The 15,782-nt window shown below is 41.9% G+C and overlaps 2 protein-coding genes across 6 annotated transcripts in view; one reads left to right on the plus strand and one right to left on the minus strand.

The window, feature by feature from the left end:
- Positions 1 to 957: 957 nt before the first annotated feature.
- LOC118936431 (parvalbumin beta) lies at positions 958 to 5,021 on the minus strand. Of its 2 annotated transcripts, none has more exons than XM_036941582.2 (5): positions 4,894 to 5,021; positions 4,190 to 4,276; positions 3,205 to 3,337; positions 1,569 to 1,678; positions 958 to 1,242 (listed from the first exon to the last, which is right to left on the minus strand). In XM_036941582.2, the coding sequence occupies exons 2-5, from the start codon at positions 4,248 to 4,250 to the stop codon at positions 1,220 to 1,222; spliced, it is 327 nt and encodes a 108-aa protein (XP_036797477.2). In that variant the 5' UTR covers positions 4,251 to 4,276; positions 4,894 to 5,021; the 3' UTR covers positions 958 to 1,219. The 2 variants fall into 2 exon arrangements, with proteins under 2 accessions (XP_036797477.2, XP_090050164.1); XM_090194038.1 differs by having other exon boundaries at positions 4,190 to 4,262; positions 4,894 to 5,017.
- Positions 5,022 to 7,185: 2,164 nt separating this feature from the next.
- Positions 7,186 to 15,782, plus strand: part of LOC110539040 (serine/threonine-protein kinase LMTK2) — a 54,529-nt gene continuing 45,932 nt past the window's right edge. For all 4 annotated transcript variants that reach the window (XM_090194041.1, XM_090194042.1, XM_090194040.1 and 1 more), the window contains exon 1: positions 7,186 to 7,714. In XM_090194041.1, the coding sequence (XP_090050167.1) occupies positions 7,612 to 7,714 (103 nt within the window). In that variant the 5' untranslated portion in view covers positions 7,186 to 7,611. The remainder of the gene's footprint in view (positions 7,715 to 15,782) is intronic.

The following is a 15,782-nucleotide window of genomic DNA, read 5'->3' on the forward strand; positions in this document are numbered from 1 at the left end:
AATAGTAAAAATAAAGAAAAACCCTTGAATGAGTAGGTGTGTCCAAACTTTTGACTGTTACTGTATATCTCTCTATTATGTGTGGGAATACTTTGGAACAGATTTCGGCCCGCGGGATGCCAGTTGGGGAACACTGCTATAGGCTCCAGCCTACTCAAATGACTTTATGTAGACTATAAGTGTAGCCTATAGGCTATAGCCTACCCAAACATTACGCATAATTGTATGCATATATCAAAATGAATGCGGTCGGCTTTTTCGTTTACAATAGATAATACAATGTTATATTTTATTCACATGATTCTTCATGGGCAAAGGCAGTTGTTAACACATCTATCGAAATAGGCATGTTTAGGTCTGACAAGTATTAATTTAAATTATCTCCAGCAGAAGGCGGTGTTAGTCCTGATATGGACACGCCATACACAACACACACAACATTGCATGAGTTTATCAAATGTTTTTATCATTTTTCCGACATATTTTGTTTTGCCTACATCTAACCATATTTAACCTGTCTGGACTCATTGCAGACTGACGTATCGCTGTCAGTACAGTATAAGTCGATTAAGATGTATTTAATTGATGCTTACAATAGGCTACTCATCTCATTGTCTTGATGAATGATCTCTCTTGTCGCCATCTACTCAAGAGGTTACCGTCACTTTGTGATGGACTGTAGTTGGCATCGTCCGGGCTCCGAGTCTTGTCCATGGTTGCGTGCTATAGGCACGCAGCCTCTCGCTTGCTTTATACTGCATCGGAAATGCAGCCTGCACAGGCCGTGGGCACTTTGCTTATATCATCACATTTAGAGCTGCGTTGTCTCTTGTAGGGCAATGCAGAACACACAATTAAAATGCACTGGGGTAATCAGGCTAATAGCTTAGACCCAAATACGCACTGAAACGCTAACATAACCTTGGGAACTGTAGTAAGACACACGGACATCATATCTACGTTTTACATCCTTTATTAAACCATACCAGTTACCCAATGGATAGACTGACACTCTTATACACCTAATATCCACAGCTACGAATTTATGTGCCAAGATGCACCATCAACCGGGGAGAGGACCAGCAGGCATGTAAATAGAGTCGCTGAGGTGGGCATTTCCCTCCAGACTTGCTGAATCTGGGCGTTTTGGGTTCCAGACGTTGTAAAAAGTACCAAAAGAAAGAAAAAAAAGAGACAGCCCTGATGAGGAGTGAAAGCTTCATTTCAGCAAAGCGCAGAACTCTGCAAGAGAACAGAGAAACAGAGCGATGACAAAGAGATATAATGATCACCTGACGTGTGACCTCACAGCCAAATCACAGTGAATATTACATACGTTGAAAAAACTTGCTTTTATTTAGTTTATTCCACTATGCCTTTGCAGCATTCCTTCCTTCCTTCAGATGCAATATCCCCTATCATCTGGAATAATATCAAATATAATGATATACAACTGATGAAGATTAAACTATTATCAAGATGATATTTTGTGTCAGCATTGGACAGTCCCTCTGTTGCTCTCCTGTCAGTTGTGTGTAGTGCTTATGTGAGTGTACTGTAACCTGTACCTTCCATCCCTATCTTTCCATCCCCGTCTCTGTCTCCTGCCGCTAGGAGAGTTCTGGTCTCAGCATCAGTCAGCTCCCTGGCCCCTGAGGAGAAGTTCTGCAGGAATAATCTGGGGATCGACAAACAAAGAGAGGAGAAGGAGTGAAGAACTACACCTACATCTCATGTGTCAATGCTGCTTCATTCTATTGATATATAATGTATAGATCAAAGATCTTCCTGAGTTACAGTTCATATTAGGAAATCAGTAAACTGAAATGAATTCATTAGGCCCTAAACTATGTATTTCACATGACTGGGAATACAGATATGCATCTGTTGGTCACATATACCTTAAAAATAAAGGTAGGGCCGTGGGTCCGAAAACCAGTCAGTATCTGCTGGGACCAGCATTTGCCTCATGCAGCATGACACATCTCTTTCACATAGAGTTGATCAGGTTGTTGATTGTAGCTTGTGAAATATTGTCCCACTCCTCTTCAATGGCTGTGCGAAGTTGCTGGATATTGGCGAGAACTGGAACACAATCAGTCGATCCAGAGCATCCCAAACATGCTCAATGGGTGACATATCTGGTGAGTATGTAGGCTATTGAAGAACTGGGACATTTTCAGCTTCCAGGAATTTTCAACAGATCCTTGCGACATGGGGCCATGCATTATCATTCTGAAATATGACGTGATGGCGGCAGATGAATGGCATGACAATGGGCCTCAGGATCTCGTCAAGGTCTCTCTGTGCATTCAAATTGCCATCGATAAAATGCAATTGTGTTCGTTGTCCATAGCTTATGCCTGCCCATACCATAACCCCACCGCCACCATAGAACACTTTGTTCACAAAGTTATCATCAGAAAACCGCTTACCAACATGACGCCATACAAGCTGTCTACCATCTGCCTGGTACAGTTGAAACCGGGATTCATCCATGAAGAGCCTCTTCTCCAGTGTGCCAGTAGCCATCGAAGATGAGCATTTGTCCACTGAAGTCGGTTTTGACGACAAACTGAAGTCAGGTCAAGACCCTGGTGAGGACGACAAGCTGGCAAATAAGCCTCCATGAGATGGTTTCTGACAGGTTTTGTAGAAATTCTTCAGTTGTGCAAACCCATAGTTTCATCAGCTGTCCAGGTGTCTGTTCTCAGACAATCCCGCAGGTGAAGAAGCTGGATGTGGAGGTCCTGGGCTGGCGTGGTTACACGTAGTCTGCTGTTGTGAGGCCGGTTGGACGTACTGCCACATGTTCTAAAACGACGTGGGAGGTGGCTTATGGTAGATAAAGGAACATTAAATTCTCTGGCAACAGCTCTGGTGGACATTCCTGCAGTCACCAGGCCAATTGCACACTCCCTCAAAACTTGAGACATCTGTGGCATTGGGTTGTGTGACAAAACTGCACATTTTAGAGTGGCCTTTTATTGTTTAATCAGCTTCTTGATATGCCACACCTGTCAGGTGGATGGATTATCTTGGCAAATAATAAATGCTCACTAACAGGGATGTAAAGAAATTTGGGCACAAAATCTGAGCTAAATAAGCTTTTTGTGCGAATGGAACATTTCTGGGACCAACCCCTTCATGTGCACCTCCCTCCCTCCCTCTACACACAGCCACCCTCCCCAACTCATATCATACTTCAGCTCCTCTTCCTCTATGTATCCACTCTGGTCTTGGTCCAGGACTCTGAACACCCGTTGGCCCTCTGCCTCTGACTTGCCGGTCAGTCCCACTTGTGCAAAGAACAACTTGAAGTTGAATGTGCCTGGAGCTAATGGAGAGATGGGGAAAGTGATCAAGAGAAATGCGGAGAGATGTCGAGAGGAAGTGAAAGAGTGTGAGGAAAGAGAGATCCGACAGCATGACAAGAAGAGAGAACGGAGAGGGGGATGAATAGAGAGATGTAACATTCTCTCATGCGCTCTAATTACTTTCATTTGACTACTACAGACATTCACGATCACAAACACAAACCCTCTAGCATTTTAATGCCACTGAGCCATTACAATAATACGGTAGTTAAGGACATTATTATACAATCTAAACACACAGATTCACAGAAGACCTCAGGGAACCCATTCTAATGTGATCGTGTGACATTATGCTACAGATCAAATGTTTAAATCAATACATTTTTATTCACAGTTTATGCAGTTACAGAGAGTCACTCAGGTCATTATGAAAACCAAATGACTCATAAAGAACAGAGAAAGAGAATGATGGATCAAGTCTGTTAATGAAGTCTGAATAATATATTATACACCACAAACAGTTATGCTGATGATATACTGGAACGTGAGTATACAAGCATTTCCATGTGGGTGTATTCTGGATGGTGTGTTTTAGTCTGCTCTATGAAGCAGATGTAATGTGTAGCTAAATAATTAAATGCTGGTGGGCTGCAAATGAAGCCTGCTTGACTGGCTTGATTTAGACTTCTCTTCAATGCTCAGCATAAACACTGGTATCTGGGTGGTAACTGCTCTGCTGCTCCCCAGCTCCCTGGCTGCCTGGTTACCTGGATCCACCCTCCAACCTTCCCCCAATATAGGACCGCCCTTGGGAGTGGGACTCTTGGGTGTGTGTGTGTGTGTGTAATGGTGTGTTCACGTGTTTGACTCACCTTGACAAGCCTTGACGGCAGCCCTGATGTCCTCCTCTCTCAGCAACCCTGTAAACGCCATGGTTCTCTGTGCCTGAGGGACACGTGCTTACAAGAGGGAAACACATCACAATAAATGAAAGTGACACAGTGTGTTTTCCTGACACAAACAGTCAGGGTGTGTTTTTTGTAAAGCATCAGACAAATCCCTCATCAGCCTATCCTCCTTTAGCTTCGAGGTACTATATAGCTACTGTTTCTATGGAATTTATTCAATGACAATTGCTTGACTTTTCAAGCTGTGGCACTATGAATTAAACACTAAATACATTTTGCAAAACAATTACAAATTTGTCCAAAGTCTTGACGATGCAACTTGAAGGAACATTTTTTGAGAGGTCTGCGTCTGCACATGTCCTATTTTTTGTCTCCAAGCGAGACCGTGAGAGGTCTGCGTCTGCACATGTCCTATTTTTTGTCTCCAAGCGAGACCGTGAGAGGTCTGCACATGTCCTATTTTTTGTCTCCAAGCGAGACCGTGAGAGGTCTGCGTCTGCACATGTCCTATTTTTTGTTGCATTAGACCAAATTACATTGGATCACCTTTAAAAACCCTGAGATGCACAAAAACACTAATTAATACACAGAAAGATACATCAATCCCTACAGAACTGCAAAAAAAAAATCTATGCATAATATATCTCTAAAGCCTGGCTGGTACTAACCGTTATCTGGGTGAGGTGGTGTCCGCTCTGTAAGCCAGTGATGTGCAGATCTCTGCCTCTCTTGATTTTTGCCTATTACCCAACAGCACTCTCCTCCTGCAGCTTTGTGATCCAGAAAGCAAACATGACGTTTCTCTGTCCTCAAACCCTAGGAGATAACATCGCAATTGGAACTCCTCCTCCCCCTTCATTAGCTAATCAGAGCAGAAAATTTTTCACAACTATTGTCAACTAACTTGCAGGGGGTAGAGCTTCCAACCCAGCCTGTCAATTGGCTTGATAGGAATAAACAATGCCAAACTATCCCATGGTGCATTATTGCATAATGGGGGTTTTCGATGTAGAAATATTAAGGGTTGACTATGATCCACAATGATGAGAAAAGATGCTAGGTTATATGTCTCTTTGGGGAGATTAAAGTCCCAGTCAGAATTTCACATTTTCTACAGATGTGAATGGAAAGAACCTGGGTGCCTCTGCAGAGTACAGTCCACTTCAGAGTCAACATCTACTCCATGTTATGCATTTTGTATGGATTATTAATAACCATAAATGATACATCTGAGTGAGTGTAAAGTAACAAACATGACATGGAATGAAAACACAGCAGTACAATTAGGGTCTTCAAATACTTACTTAATGTGTCCAGTCCATAAACCAACAAGTACACTGAATACTGTCAACACAGGATGTGTCATTAATAACAGATTTTAAAACTCCCATCACACCTTCTTACTATAGGCTATAGAAGCAGAGTTTCTAAGGTTCAGTCAAAAGTAATCAATGTTATCCCTTTGCTTGGATATGAAGGATGTGTCCAACTCCCTACCTGGCTCCCCCTGCCATATTCGACATAGATGCCAAACAAATTGATATGAAAACATAATGTAGGCCAATAGGTCTACTTAGCTATATTGTGGCTTATCTTATCTTATCTCATGTCAACTGGTTTCAGTTCAAATTGTTGCTATTGACCTCTTTATTATTTCTTTCTTTATTGCAGTTTTTTATGTACTGGTTCTATGCACACCCATTTGACTCCACCCACAAGCTCACACATACTACACTGATACTCCAACACACACATACTACATAAACTCACACATACTACATAATCTCACACATACTACACTGACACTCCAACACACACATACTACAATAAACTCACACATTCTACACTGACACTCCAACACATGCATACTACATAAACTCACACATACTACACTGACACTCCAACACACACATACTACATAATCTCACACATACTACACTGACACTCCAACACACACATACTACGTAAACTCACACATACTACACTGACACTCCAGCACACACATACTACATAAACTCACACATACTATACTGACACTCCAGCACACACATACTACATAAACTCACACATACTACACTGACACTCCAACACACACATACTACATAAACTCACACATACTACACTGACACTCCAACACACACATACTACATAAACTCACACATACTACACTGACACTCCAGCACACACATATTATGTAAACTCACACATGCTACACTGACACTCCAACACACACATACTACGTAAACTTGCGCATACTACACTGACACTCCATCACACACATACTACATAAACTCACACACATGCATAATGATGACATACACACACACACATAGGCACACTCACACACACACTGCTGCTACGCAGTTATATATCCTGATTGCCTAGTCACTTTTATCACTAGCTACCTACCAGTACATACTGTGTTACCTCAATTACCTAAACTACCTCGTACCCCTGCACATTGACTCGGTACAGGTACTCCTTGTATATACCCTCGTTATTGTTTTTATTGTGTTACTATCTACTTTTTTATTTAGCAAATATTGTTCTTACTTTTTAAATCTGCATTGTCGGGTATAGGCTCGTAAGTAATCATTTCACTCTAAAGTCTACACCTGTTGTATTCGGCGCATGTGACCAATAAAATGTTATATGATAGGCATACCTTTCCAAGACCTTTGCACCCCACTAAGAAATAACAATTATAGGGGAAACACTGGATGTATAGCCTACAAGTCCATTAAATCAGGCAGGTAGAGTAGTTCATCTTTCATAAAGCACTGGAACATTGCTTGCATACCTCACATGTCAAGTGACTGGTCTAAAAACGCATCTCGCTTTACGTTTGACACAAAGCAATGGATGTGGACAGGGAATTCGAAGAATGATAGTGATTGGTCATATCGGTACATTAATACAGATTAATGGGTTGTGATTCGCTATTGTATATGTCTCAATATGCACGCCCCCATGCTATGACGTTGTAGGAACATGGCGCCTCTGAGGAGAGGTGGTGCCTGACAGTTTGGACTATTGATAAAATATTACGTGTGAATAAATGTAGAGCACTGCCGGCAAAGCGTATTTATCTAAATATTATTGTTCTAGAAAGGTAATAGACCTTTTCTATTTTTCATGGATAATGAAACGGCATTGTTTGAGGCATTGATAGCTCATGTTAGCTTGTCGTTGCTATTGACGCTAGCCAACGCGTTTAGTCATAATACAATGTTTGCGGTGCGGGCATTTTCATTTAGCCTGTAGATATAGCTATGTATTTAACTTATTATCAATGAAATTTACATTTTATTTAGTTTATTAGTATTAAGTTATAATTTGACGATTTTGGATTCTCATTAGCTAGTTAGCTAGCTAAGCTAAAAAGGATGGGGAACCGTCATGGATTTGTGTTGTTGCTGGCGACTGGAATTTTTCTGTCGGCGTTATTTCTGGCCGAAGGTGCTCCGCTTCCGTATTCTGACACAACAGGTAAGATGACTCTAAATATATTTTGTTTACCATGTCACTGAATGAACTGTTACCACCAGTTATTTCCAATTAGTTTCAGGCCAATGCCATCATGCTAGTTAGATAATTAGTAAGAGGAATAGTGTAACAAGCTAGTTAACTAGTAAGCCATATCGCGCTAGCGACTCGCTCAACAAGCTAGCGCCAGGAAGATGGGCAGCTATTTAGATAGTTAGCATTGGCAAGCTAACAGGCTAGTTAACGTTCAACATAGCCAGACAGCAACCGCCGAGGGACACGAAGGGGGTATTTTGTTGCTTGTTATAGATTTGAGAGGCGTTGAGCTAACGGTAGTATATCAATGCAATGTAGATTAGCTATTTTAACTGACTTGCTAGATTTGAAGGGTAGTAAACTCAGTACTCACCATACACCTGGCCAGTCCATTTACAACAGTAAGTTTTATCCAGTGCAGTTGTGCTTAGTAGTAGTAGTAGTATCAGTTCATAACACAATTTGCCTTCAACAGTTCGCTCCTTGCTTTGATAGTTTGACAACTGTAACACTGGTTCTGATGAAGTGATTCACCTAATGGCAATGTGTGTTGACAACCATAACATCTGAAGTATAACTGGAACACCATTTAAAGCTATGTCTGATGAACCAAACTAGCCTTATCAAAGAAATACAGTGCATTCGGAAAGTATTCAGACCCCTTGACTTATTCCATATTTTGTTACATTACAGCTGTATTCTAAAATAAAGCAAAAAACGTTTTTTAGAAATGGTTGCAAATTTATAAAACATTCAAAACGAATACCTTATTTACATAAGTATTCAGAGCTTTTCCTATGAGACTCAAAATTGAACTTCGATGCATCCTTTTTCCATTGATCATCCATGAGATGTTTCTACAACTTGATTGGAGTCCACCTGTGGTAAATTCAATTGATTGGACATTATTTGGAAAGACACACACCTGTCTATATAAGATCCCACAGTTGACAGTGCATGTCAGAGCAAAAACCAAGCCACGAGGTTGAAGGAATTGTCCATAGAGCTCCGAGACAGGATTGTGTTGAGGCACAGATCTGGGGAAGGTTACCAAAAAATGTCTGCAGCATTGAAGGTCCCCAAGAACAGTGGTCTCCTTCATTGTTAAATGGAAAAAGTTTGGAATCACCAAGAGTCTTCCTAGAGCTGGCCGCCTGGCCAAACAGCAATTGGGGGAGAAGGGCCTTGCTCAGGGAGTTGACCAAGAACCCGATGGTCACTCTGAAAGAGCTCCAGAATTCCTCTGTGGAGATGGGAGAACCTTCCAGAAGGACAACCATCTCTGCAGCACCATCAATCAGGCCTTTATGGTAGAGTGGCCAGATGGAAGCCACAGTAAATGGCACAAAACATCCCACTTGGACTTTGCCAAAAGGCACCTGAAGAACTTTCAGACCATGAGAAACAAGATTCTCTGGTCTGATGAAATCAAGATTGAACTCTTTGACCTGAATGCCAAGCATCACGTCTGGAGGAAACCTGGCACCATCCCTATGGTGAAACATGGTGATGGAAACATCATACTGTGGGGATGTTTTTCAGTGGCAGGGATTGGAAGTCAGGATCGAGGCAAAGATGAACAGAGAAAAGTACAGAGATCCTTAATGAAAACCAGCTCAGGACCTCAGACTGGGGCGAACGTTCACCTTCCAACAGGACAACGACCCTAAGCACACAGCCAAGACAACGCAGGAGTGGATTTGGGACAAGTCTATAAATGTCCTTGAGTGGCCCAGCCAGAGCCCAGACTTGAACCTGATATCTCTGGAGAGACCAGAAAATAGCTGTGCAGCAATGCTCCCCATCCAAGTTGACAGCGCTTGAGAGGATTTGCAGCAAAGAATGGGAGAAACTCCCCAAATTTTAATTTTGTTAGTCACATGCGTTGAGTACACTTTGAAGGAGAGTTTGTTGTCCTGGCATGACATGGCCAGATCTCTGACCTCCTCCCTATAGGCTGTCTCGTCAGTGATCATACCTACCGCTCATCGGCAAACTTAATTATGGTGTTGGAGTCGTTCCTGGCCGTGCAGTCATGAGTGAACAGGGAGTACAGGAGGGGACTGAGCATGCACCCTTGAGGGGTACATGTGTTGAGGATCAGCATGGCGGACGTTGTTACCTACCCATACCACCTGGGGGTGGCCCGTCAGGAAGTCCAGGATCCAGTTGCAGAGGTAGGTGTTTTTGTCCTTAGCTTATTGATGAGCTTTGAGGGCACTATGGTGTTGAACGAATTCTCACATGGGTGTTCCTTTTGTCCAGGTGGGAGAGGGCTGTGTGGAGTGCAACACTCATCTGTGGTTCTGTTAGGGCGGTATGCAAATTGGAGTGGGTCTAGAGTTTCTGGGATAATGGTGTTGATGTGACCAGCCTTTCAAAGCACTTCATGGCTACTGACATGAAGTGCGTGTAATGGGTCAGTAGTCATTTAAGCAGGTTACCTCAGTGTTTTTGGGCACAGAGACTATGATGGTCTGCTTAAAACATGTTGGTATTACAGACTCGGACAGGTTGGAAATATCAGTGAAGACACTTGCTAATTGGTCACTGCATGCTCGCAGTACACATCCTGGTCGTCCGTCTGGCCCTGCGGCCTTGTGAATGTTAACCTGTTTAAAGGTCTTACTAACATTGGCTGCGCAGATTGTGATCACACCAGTTTAGCTTGTCTGGTATGCTCGTGTCACTGGGCAGCTCTCGGCTGTGCTTCCCTTTTGTAGTTTGTAATGGTTTGCAAGCCTTGTCACATCCGATTAGCCTTCGGGCGCAGGTGGAGTGCGATTCGATCTTAGTCATGTATTGACACTTTGCCTGTTTGATGGTTCTTCTGAGGTGAAAGTGGGATTTCTTATCGTACGGGTTAGAGTCCCGCTTCTTGAAAGCGGCAGCTCTACCCTTGAGCTCAGTGCTGATGTAGCCTGTAGTTCCTGGCTTCTGGTTGGGGTATGTACGTGCGGTCACTGTGGGGATGACGTCATCGATGCACTTATTGATTAAGCCAGTGACTGCTGTGGTGTTCTCCTCAATGCCATCGGAAGAATCCCAGAACATATTCCAGTCTGTGCTAGCAAAACAGTCCTGTAGTTTAGCATCTGCTTCATCTGATAGTTTTTTAAAATTGACCGAGTCACTCGAGCCTCCTGTTTTTAATTTTTGCTTGTAAGCAGGAATCAGGAGGATATAATTATTGTCACATTTGCTAAATGGAGGGCAAGGGAGAGCTTTGTGCGCATCTCTGTGTGTGGAGTAAAGGTGGTCTAGAGTTTTATTTAAAACATTTTCCCCCCTTCTTTCTCCCCCCCTCTGGTTGCACAATTAACATGCTGATAGAAATTTTGTGTAACGGATTTGTTTCCCTGCATTAAATTCCGCGGCCACTAGGAGCGGCGCCTCTGGATGAATGTTTTTCTGTTTGCTTTTGGTGGAATACAGCTCATTGAGTGCGGTCTTAGTGTCAGCATTGGTCTGTGGTGGTATGTAGACAGCTATGAAAAATACAGAAACTCTCTAGGTAAGTAGTGTTGTCGACAGCTTATGAGAGATTCTACCTCAGGTGAGCAAAACCTTGAGACTTCCTTAGATATCGTGCACCAGCTGGTTTACAAATATGCATATCCCCCCCCCCCCCCCCCCCCCCGCTGTTCTATTCTGCCAATACAGTGTATAACCAGCCAGCTGTATGTTGATAATGTTGTCGTTCGGCCATGACTCCGTGAAGCATAAGATATTAGTTTTTAATGTCCCTTTGGTAGTTTAATCTTCCATGTAGGTCGGTCGATTTTTATTTTCCAATGATTGCACGTTAGCTAGTAGAATGGAAGGCAGGGGGCGTTTATTAGATCGCCTACGAATTCTCAGGAGACAGCACGATTTTTCTCCATCGTCTCTTCATGCAAATGACGGGGCTTTGGGCCTGTTCCCGGGAAAGCAGTATATCCTTCACGTCGGACTCTTTAATGGAAAATAAAAATAAATCTTCTGCCAGTTCGGGGTGAGTAATCGCTGTTCTGATGTCCATATGTTCTTTTCGGTCATAAGAGATGGTAGCAGCATCATTATGTACAAAATAAGTTAAAAAAAAGAAGTTATGAACAAGAAACACAATTGGTTGCTGACGTTTTACGTGTTCCTAATCTTCTCCGGCGCCGAAATAGTGTACAATACAGGTGTGCCAAGCTTGTAGTGTCAGACTGTTATCGCTGCCAAGGTGCTTCAACAAAGTATTTCAACAAAGTATTTGCAAGCATTTCTATAAACCTGTTTTTGCTTTGTCATTATGGGTTATTGTGTGTAGATTTATTTAAGGAAAAAAATAATTAAATTAATTTTAGAGTAAGACTGTAAGGTAACAAAAGGTGGAAAAAGTCAAGGTGTCTGAATACTTTCCGAATGCACTGTAAACGCTGGGGTCATTGTTATGGGATCTATTGACTGATGGACGAGCAGAGTCCGTGTCATTACCAGTGTTTGACTTGGGCAGGACCTCAGCGGAGCAGAGTACCAGCACCTCAAATGTACAGTTGAAGTCAGAAGTTTACATACACCTTAGCCAAATACATTTAAACTCAGTTTTTCACAATTCCTGACATTTAATCCTCGTAAAAATTCCCTGTCAGTTCGGATCATCACTTTATTTTAAGGATGTGAAATGTCAGAATAATAGTAGAGAGAATGATTTATTTAAGCTTTTATTTCTTTCATCACATTCCCAGTGGGTCTTTAGTTTACATACACATACACTTAGTATTTGGTAGCATTGCCTTTAAATTGTTTAATTTGGGTCAACATTTTCAGGTAGCCTTCCACAAGCTTCCCACAATAAGTTGGGTGAATTTTGGTCCATTCCTCCCGACAGCTGGTGTAACTGAGTCAGGTTTGTAGGCCTCCTTATTTTCTATGGGATTGAGGTCAGGGCTTTGTGATGGCCACTCCAATACCATGACTTTGTTGTTTTTAAGCCATTTTGCCACAACTTTGGAAGTTTGCTTGGGGTCATTGTACATTTTGAAGACTCATTTGCGACCAAGCAGTTGCTTCAAATTCAAGAATGCCTTAAACCATGGTTAGAGCGTTGGGCCAGTAACCGAAATGTTGCTAGATCGAATCCCCAAGCTGACAAAGTAAAAATCTGTCGTTCTACCCCTGAACAAGGCAGTTAACCCACTGTTCCCCGATAGGCTGTCATTATAAATTAGAAGTTGTTCTCAACTGACTTGCCTAGTTAAATAAAGGTTCAATTTGATTTATTATGTTAGTTACATATAAAATTATACTTGAAGGAAAATTGTTCCATGTTTGCGGCCAGGGAGCACGTACCTGAGGTCAATTAAATTGATAAGCCTCTTGAAACGTTCCTTTTCGACTGTGCTAATGTCCTTAGCAATGCATAATAGCATTTGTGATGTCTTTGTCTTTTCAATGTTTGCTTGTAGGGCATAAACACTGTCTGTGTTGACTGCTTCGGGCAAACATCCCTAGATTGGCTGGGTCTTGAGGGGCATTTATCAATACTGTCCTGCAAACTCAAACTTCCTGCATGTTCCAAAGAGTGATTTTGCTTCAGATGTTGAAAAAGGTTTGTTGTATTACTAGACCTGTCTACTGCACAATTTGCACCGAACATTGCTCTGCTCTTTGTCGGACTTCAAAAAGCCAAACCACTTCCAAATTACTGGAACAGTTTAACCCTTTTTATCAATAATTTCTTCGTTTGGAAGCTTCTCCTTCTCCATGGCTTTCGACTACATCACTCATTTTTCGTGCTTAATAGTGGCTACTCCATCACTCGAGGTGCTAAGTGGTTTTTAGTGGGCGTATATCTCTCCACGTGCATATTGTCACTTTTCCGCACATTCCTGCTGCATCACAGAGGTGAAATGGACTGCTGGACCTAATTATTCTATATCGACATTATCGAAAATGAATAAACGTTTTTATATCGTTATCGAGGGAAGTAATTACCTCTTATTAATTCATCGCCCAGCCCTGTGTTGGAGATATGTTTCATTTGGTTTTGTATTTAGTTAGCACAGTATGTATTCATTGTTTCGTATGACCTCATTTTTACAAGTGATGTCCTCTACCTTGACACTTGTTTTAACAATGCCTGGTGACATTACCAAGTTTTCACCGAAGCGTTTGAAAGTTGTGATTCATAAATGCAAAATCTGGCCCCCCAAAAATCGTGCAGCTCTAATAAATATTGTCATTTCAACAACCATTAGGCCTCACAATGTAGTAACAAATGATTGATCACTTGTGTTGTGATGACATATTGGTAATTTCCATTGTTGTAAAGAATTCACACAATTCACTTGGTGATGTAAGAATTCAACAGTACAGTGTAGCAGCACAATATGCATTAGCACTGCTTGCGCATTTATGACCTAATTGAGTGAGAGTGGTATGGACGTGATAAACAACCACACAGAGGAGAGCAGAAGAATGGCCTCCCTTTTAAACCTTGCATTGTACTTTCCTAGAGCACTGGACTCACTGACAATGACTAGGCTATGAGTAGCCAAATGGGAAAAAGGTAAACGGTGTGTGCATTGCATTCTAGTGATGCCCTTGTAGGCTAATATGTAACCTCAAACATTCCATTATCAGCACAGGTGAATCATTTACCTTGGCGTTGTTTTAGTTTTATTACAGTTCACCACACAACATACAGTAAGATGTGGCGCAATATTGGGCGCAGCATTGGTTTTACTGATGGAGACAAGGAAACTGCTAAAATGAACTCCTATGGTTTGCACAAAACCATTTAAGCAACAGAGATCTTGTTCCAGGAGGGTGTTGAATGTGTCTTCTGTAACCAAGAAGCTTGATCTAGACACTTAGCTAGCCAATTAGCAGGCGTGGGGGAGGGGCCGTACTGTTAGGGAGTGAAGCAGGTACTGGTGGATCTGTGAAGATCTCTTCCCTGAGCTGGATGTAATTTATTTGACACATCTTGACACATCTTTCATGAAATCACACTTGCAAGATACAAACTTAAAGCTACACTTGTTGTGAATCTAGCCAACGTGTCAGATTTCAAAAAGGCTTTTCGGCGAAAGCAAACAATGCTATTATCTGAGGATAGCACCCCAGTAAACAAAGAGAGAAAAGCATATTTCAACCCTGCAGTCGCGACACAAAACGCAGAAATGAAGATATATTTCATGCCTTACCTATGATGAGCTTCTTCTGTTGGCACTCCAATATGTCCCCATAAACATCACAAATGGTCCTTTTGTTCAATTAATTCCGTCTATATATCCAAAATGTCAATTTATTTGGCGCGTTTGATTCAGAAAAACACCGGTTCCAAGTCGCGCAACATGACTACAAAATGTCTCATATACCTGTAAGCTTTGTCCAAACATGTCAAACTACTTTCCTAATACAAGTTGAAGTATTTTTTTTACGTAAATAATTGATAAAATTGAAGACTGGATGATCTGTGTTCAATACCGGAGGAAAACAAAGTGGAGCGTGCATTTCAGGTCACGCGCCTCTAACAAAGAGTACACTAGACTGGAGCCTCATTCTGAACAGTGTTACGTCTTCATTTCTCAAAGGAATAACCTCAACCAATTTCTAAAGACTGTTGACATTTAGTCGAAGTGATAGGAACAGCAGGAAAGTCGATTAGAAATCTGGATTCCCAATGAAAACTCATTGAAAAGAGTGACCTAAAAAAAAACAATCTGAACCGTTTGTCCTCAGGGTTTTGCCAGCCAAATAAGTTATGTTATACTCAGACATGATTCAAACAGTTTTAGAAACTTCAGAGTGTTTTCTATCCAAATCTACTGATAATATTCATATTATCTTAGCTTCTGGGTCTGAGTAGCAGGCCGTTTACTTTGGACACGCATTTCATCTGGACGTGAAAATACTGCCCCCTGTCCTAAAGAAGTTAAAGGGTATATCGCCCAAGCCTATACCGTGCATGGCTTTTCAACAGTCCGGAGTACCCAGCATGGTGTGCTGGGTACTCCGGACTGTTGAAAAGCCATGCACGGTATAGGCTTGGGCGATATAC

Source organism: Oncorhynchus mykiss, chromosome 12 (assembly GCF_057628025.1).
Source record: "Oncorhynchus mykiss isolate SJ-2025 chromosome 12, ASM5762802v1, whole genome shotgun sequence".
Lineage (NCBI taxonomy): Eukaryota > Metazoa > Chordata > Actinopteri > Salmoniformes > Salmonidae > Oncorhynchus > Oncorhynchus mykiss.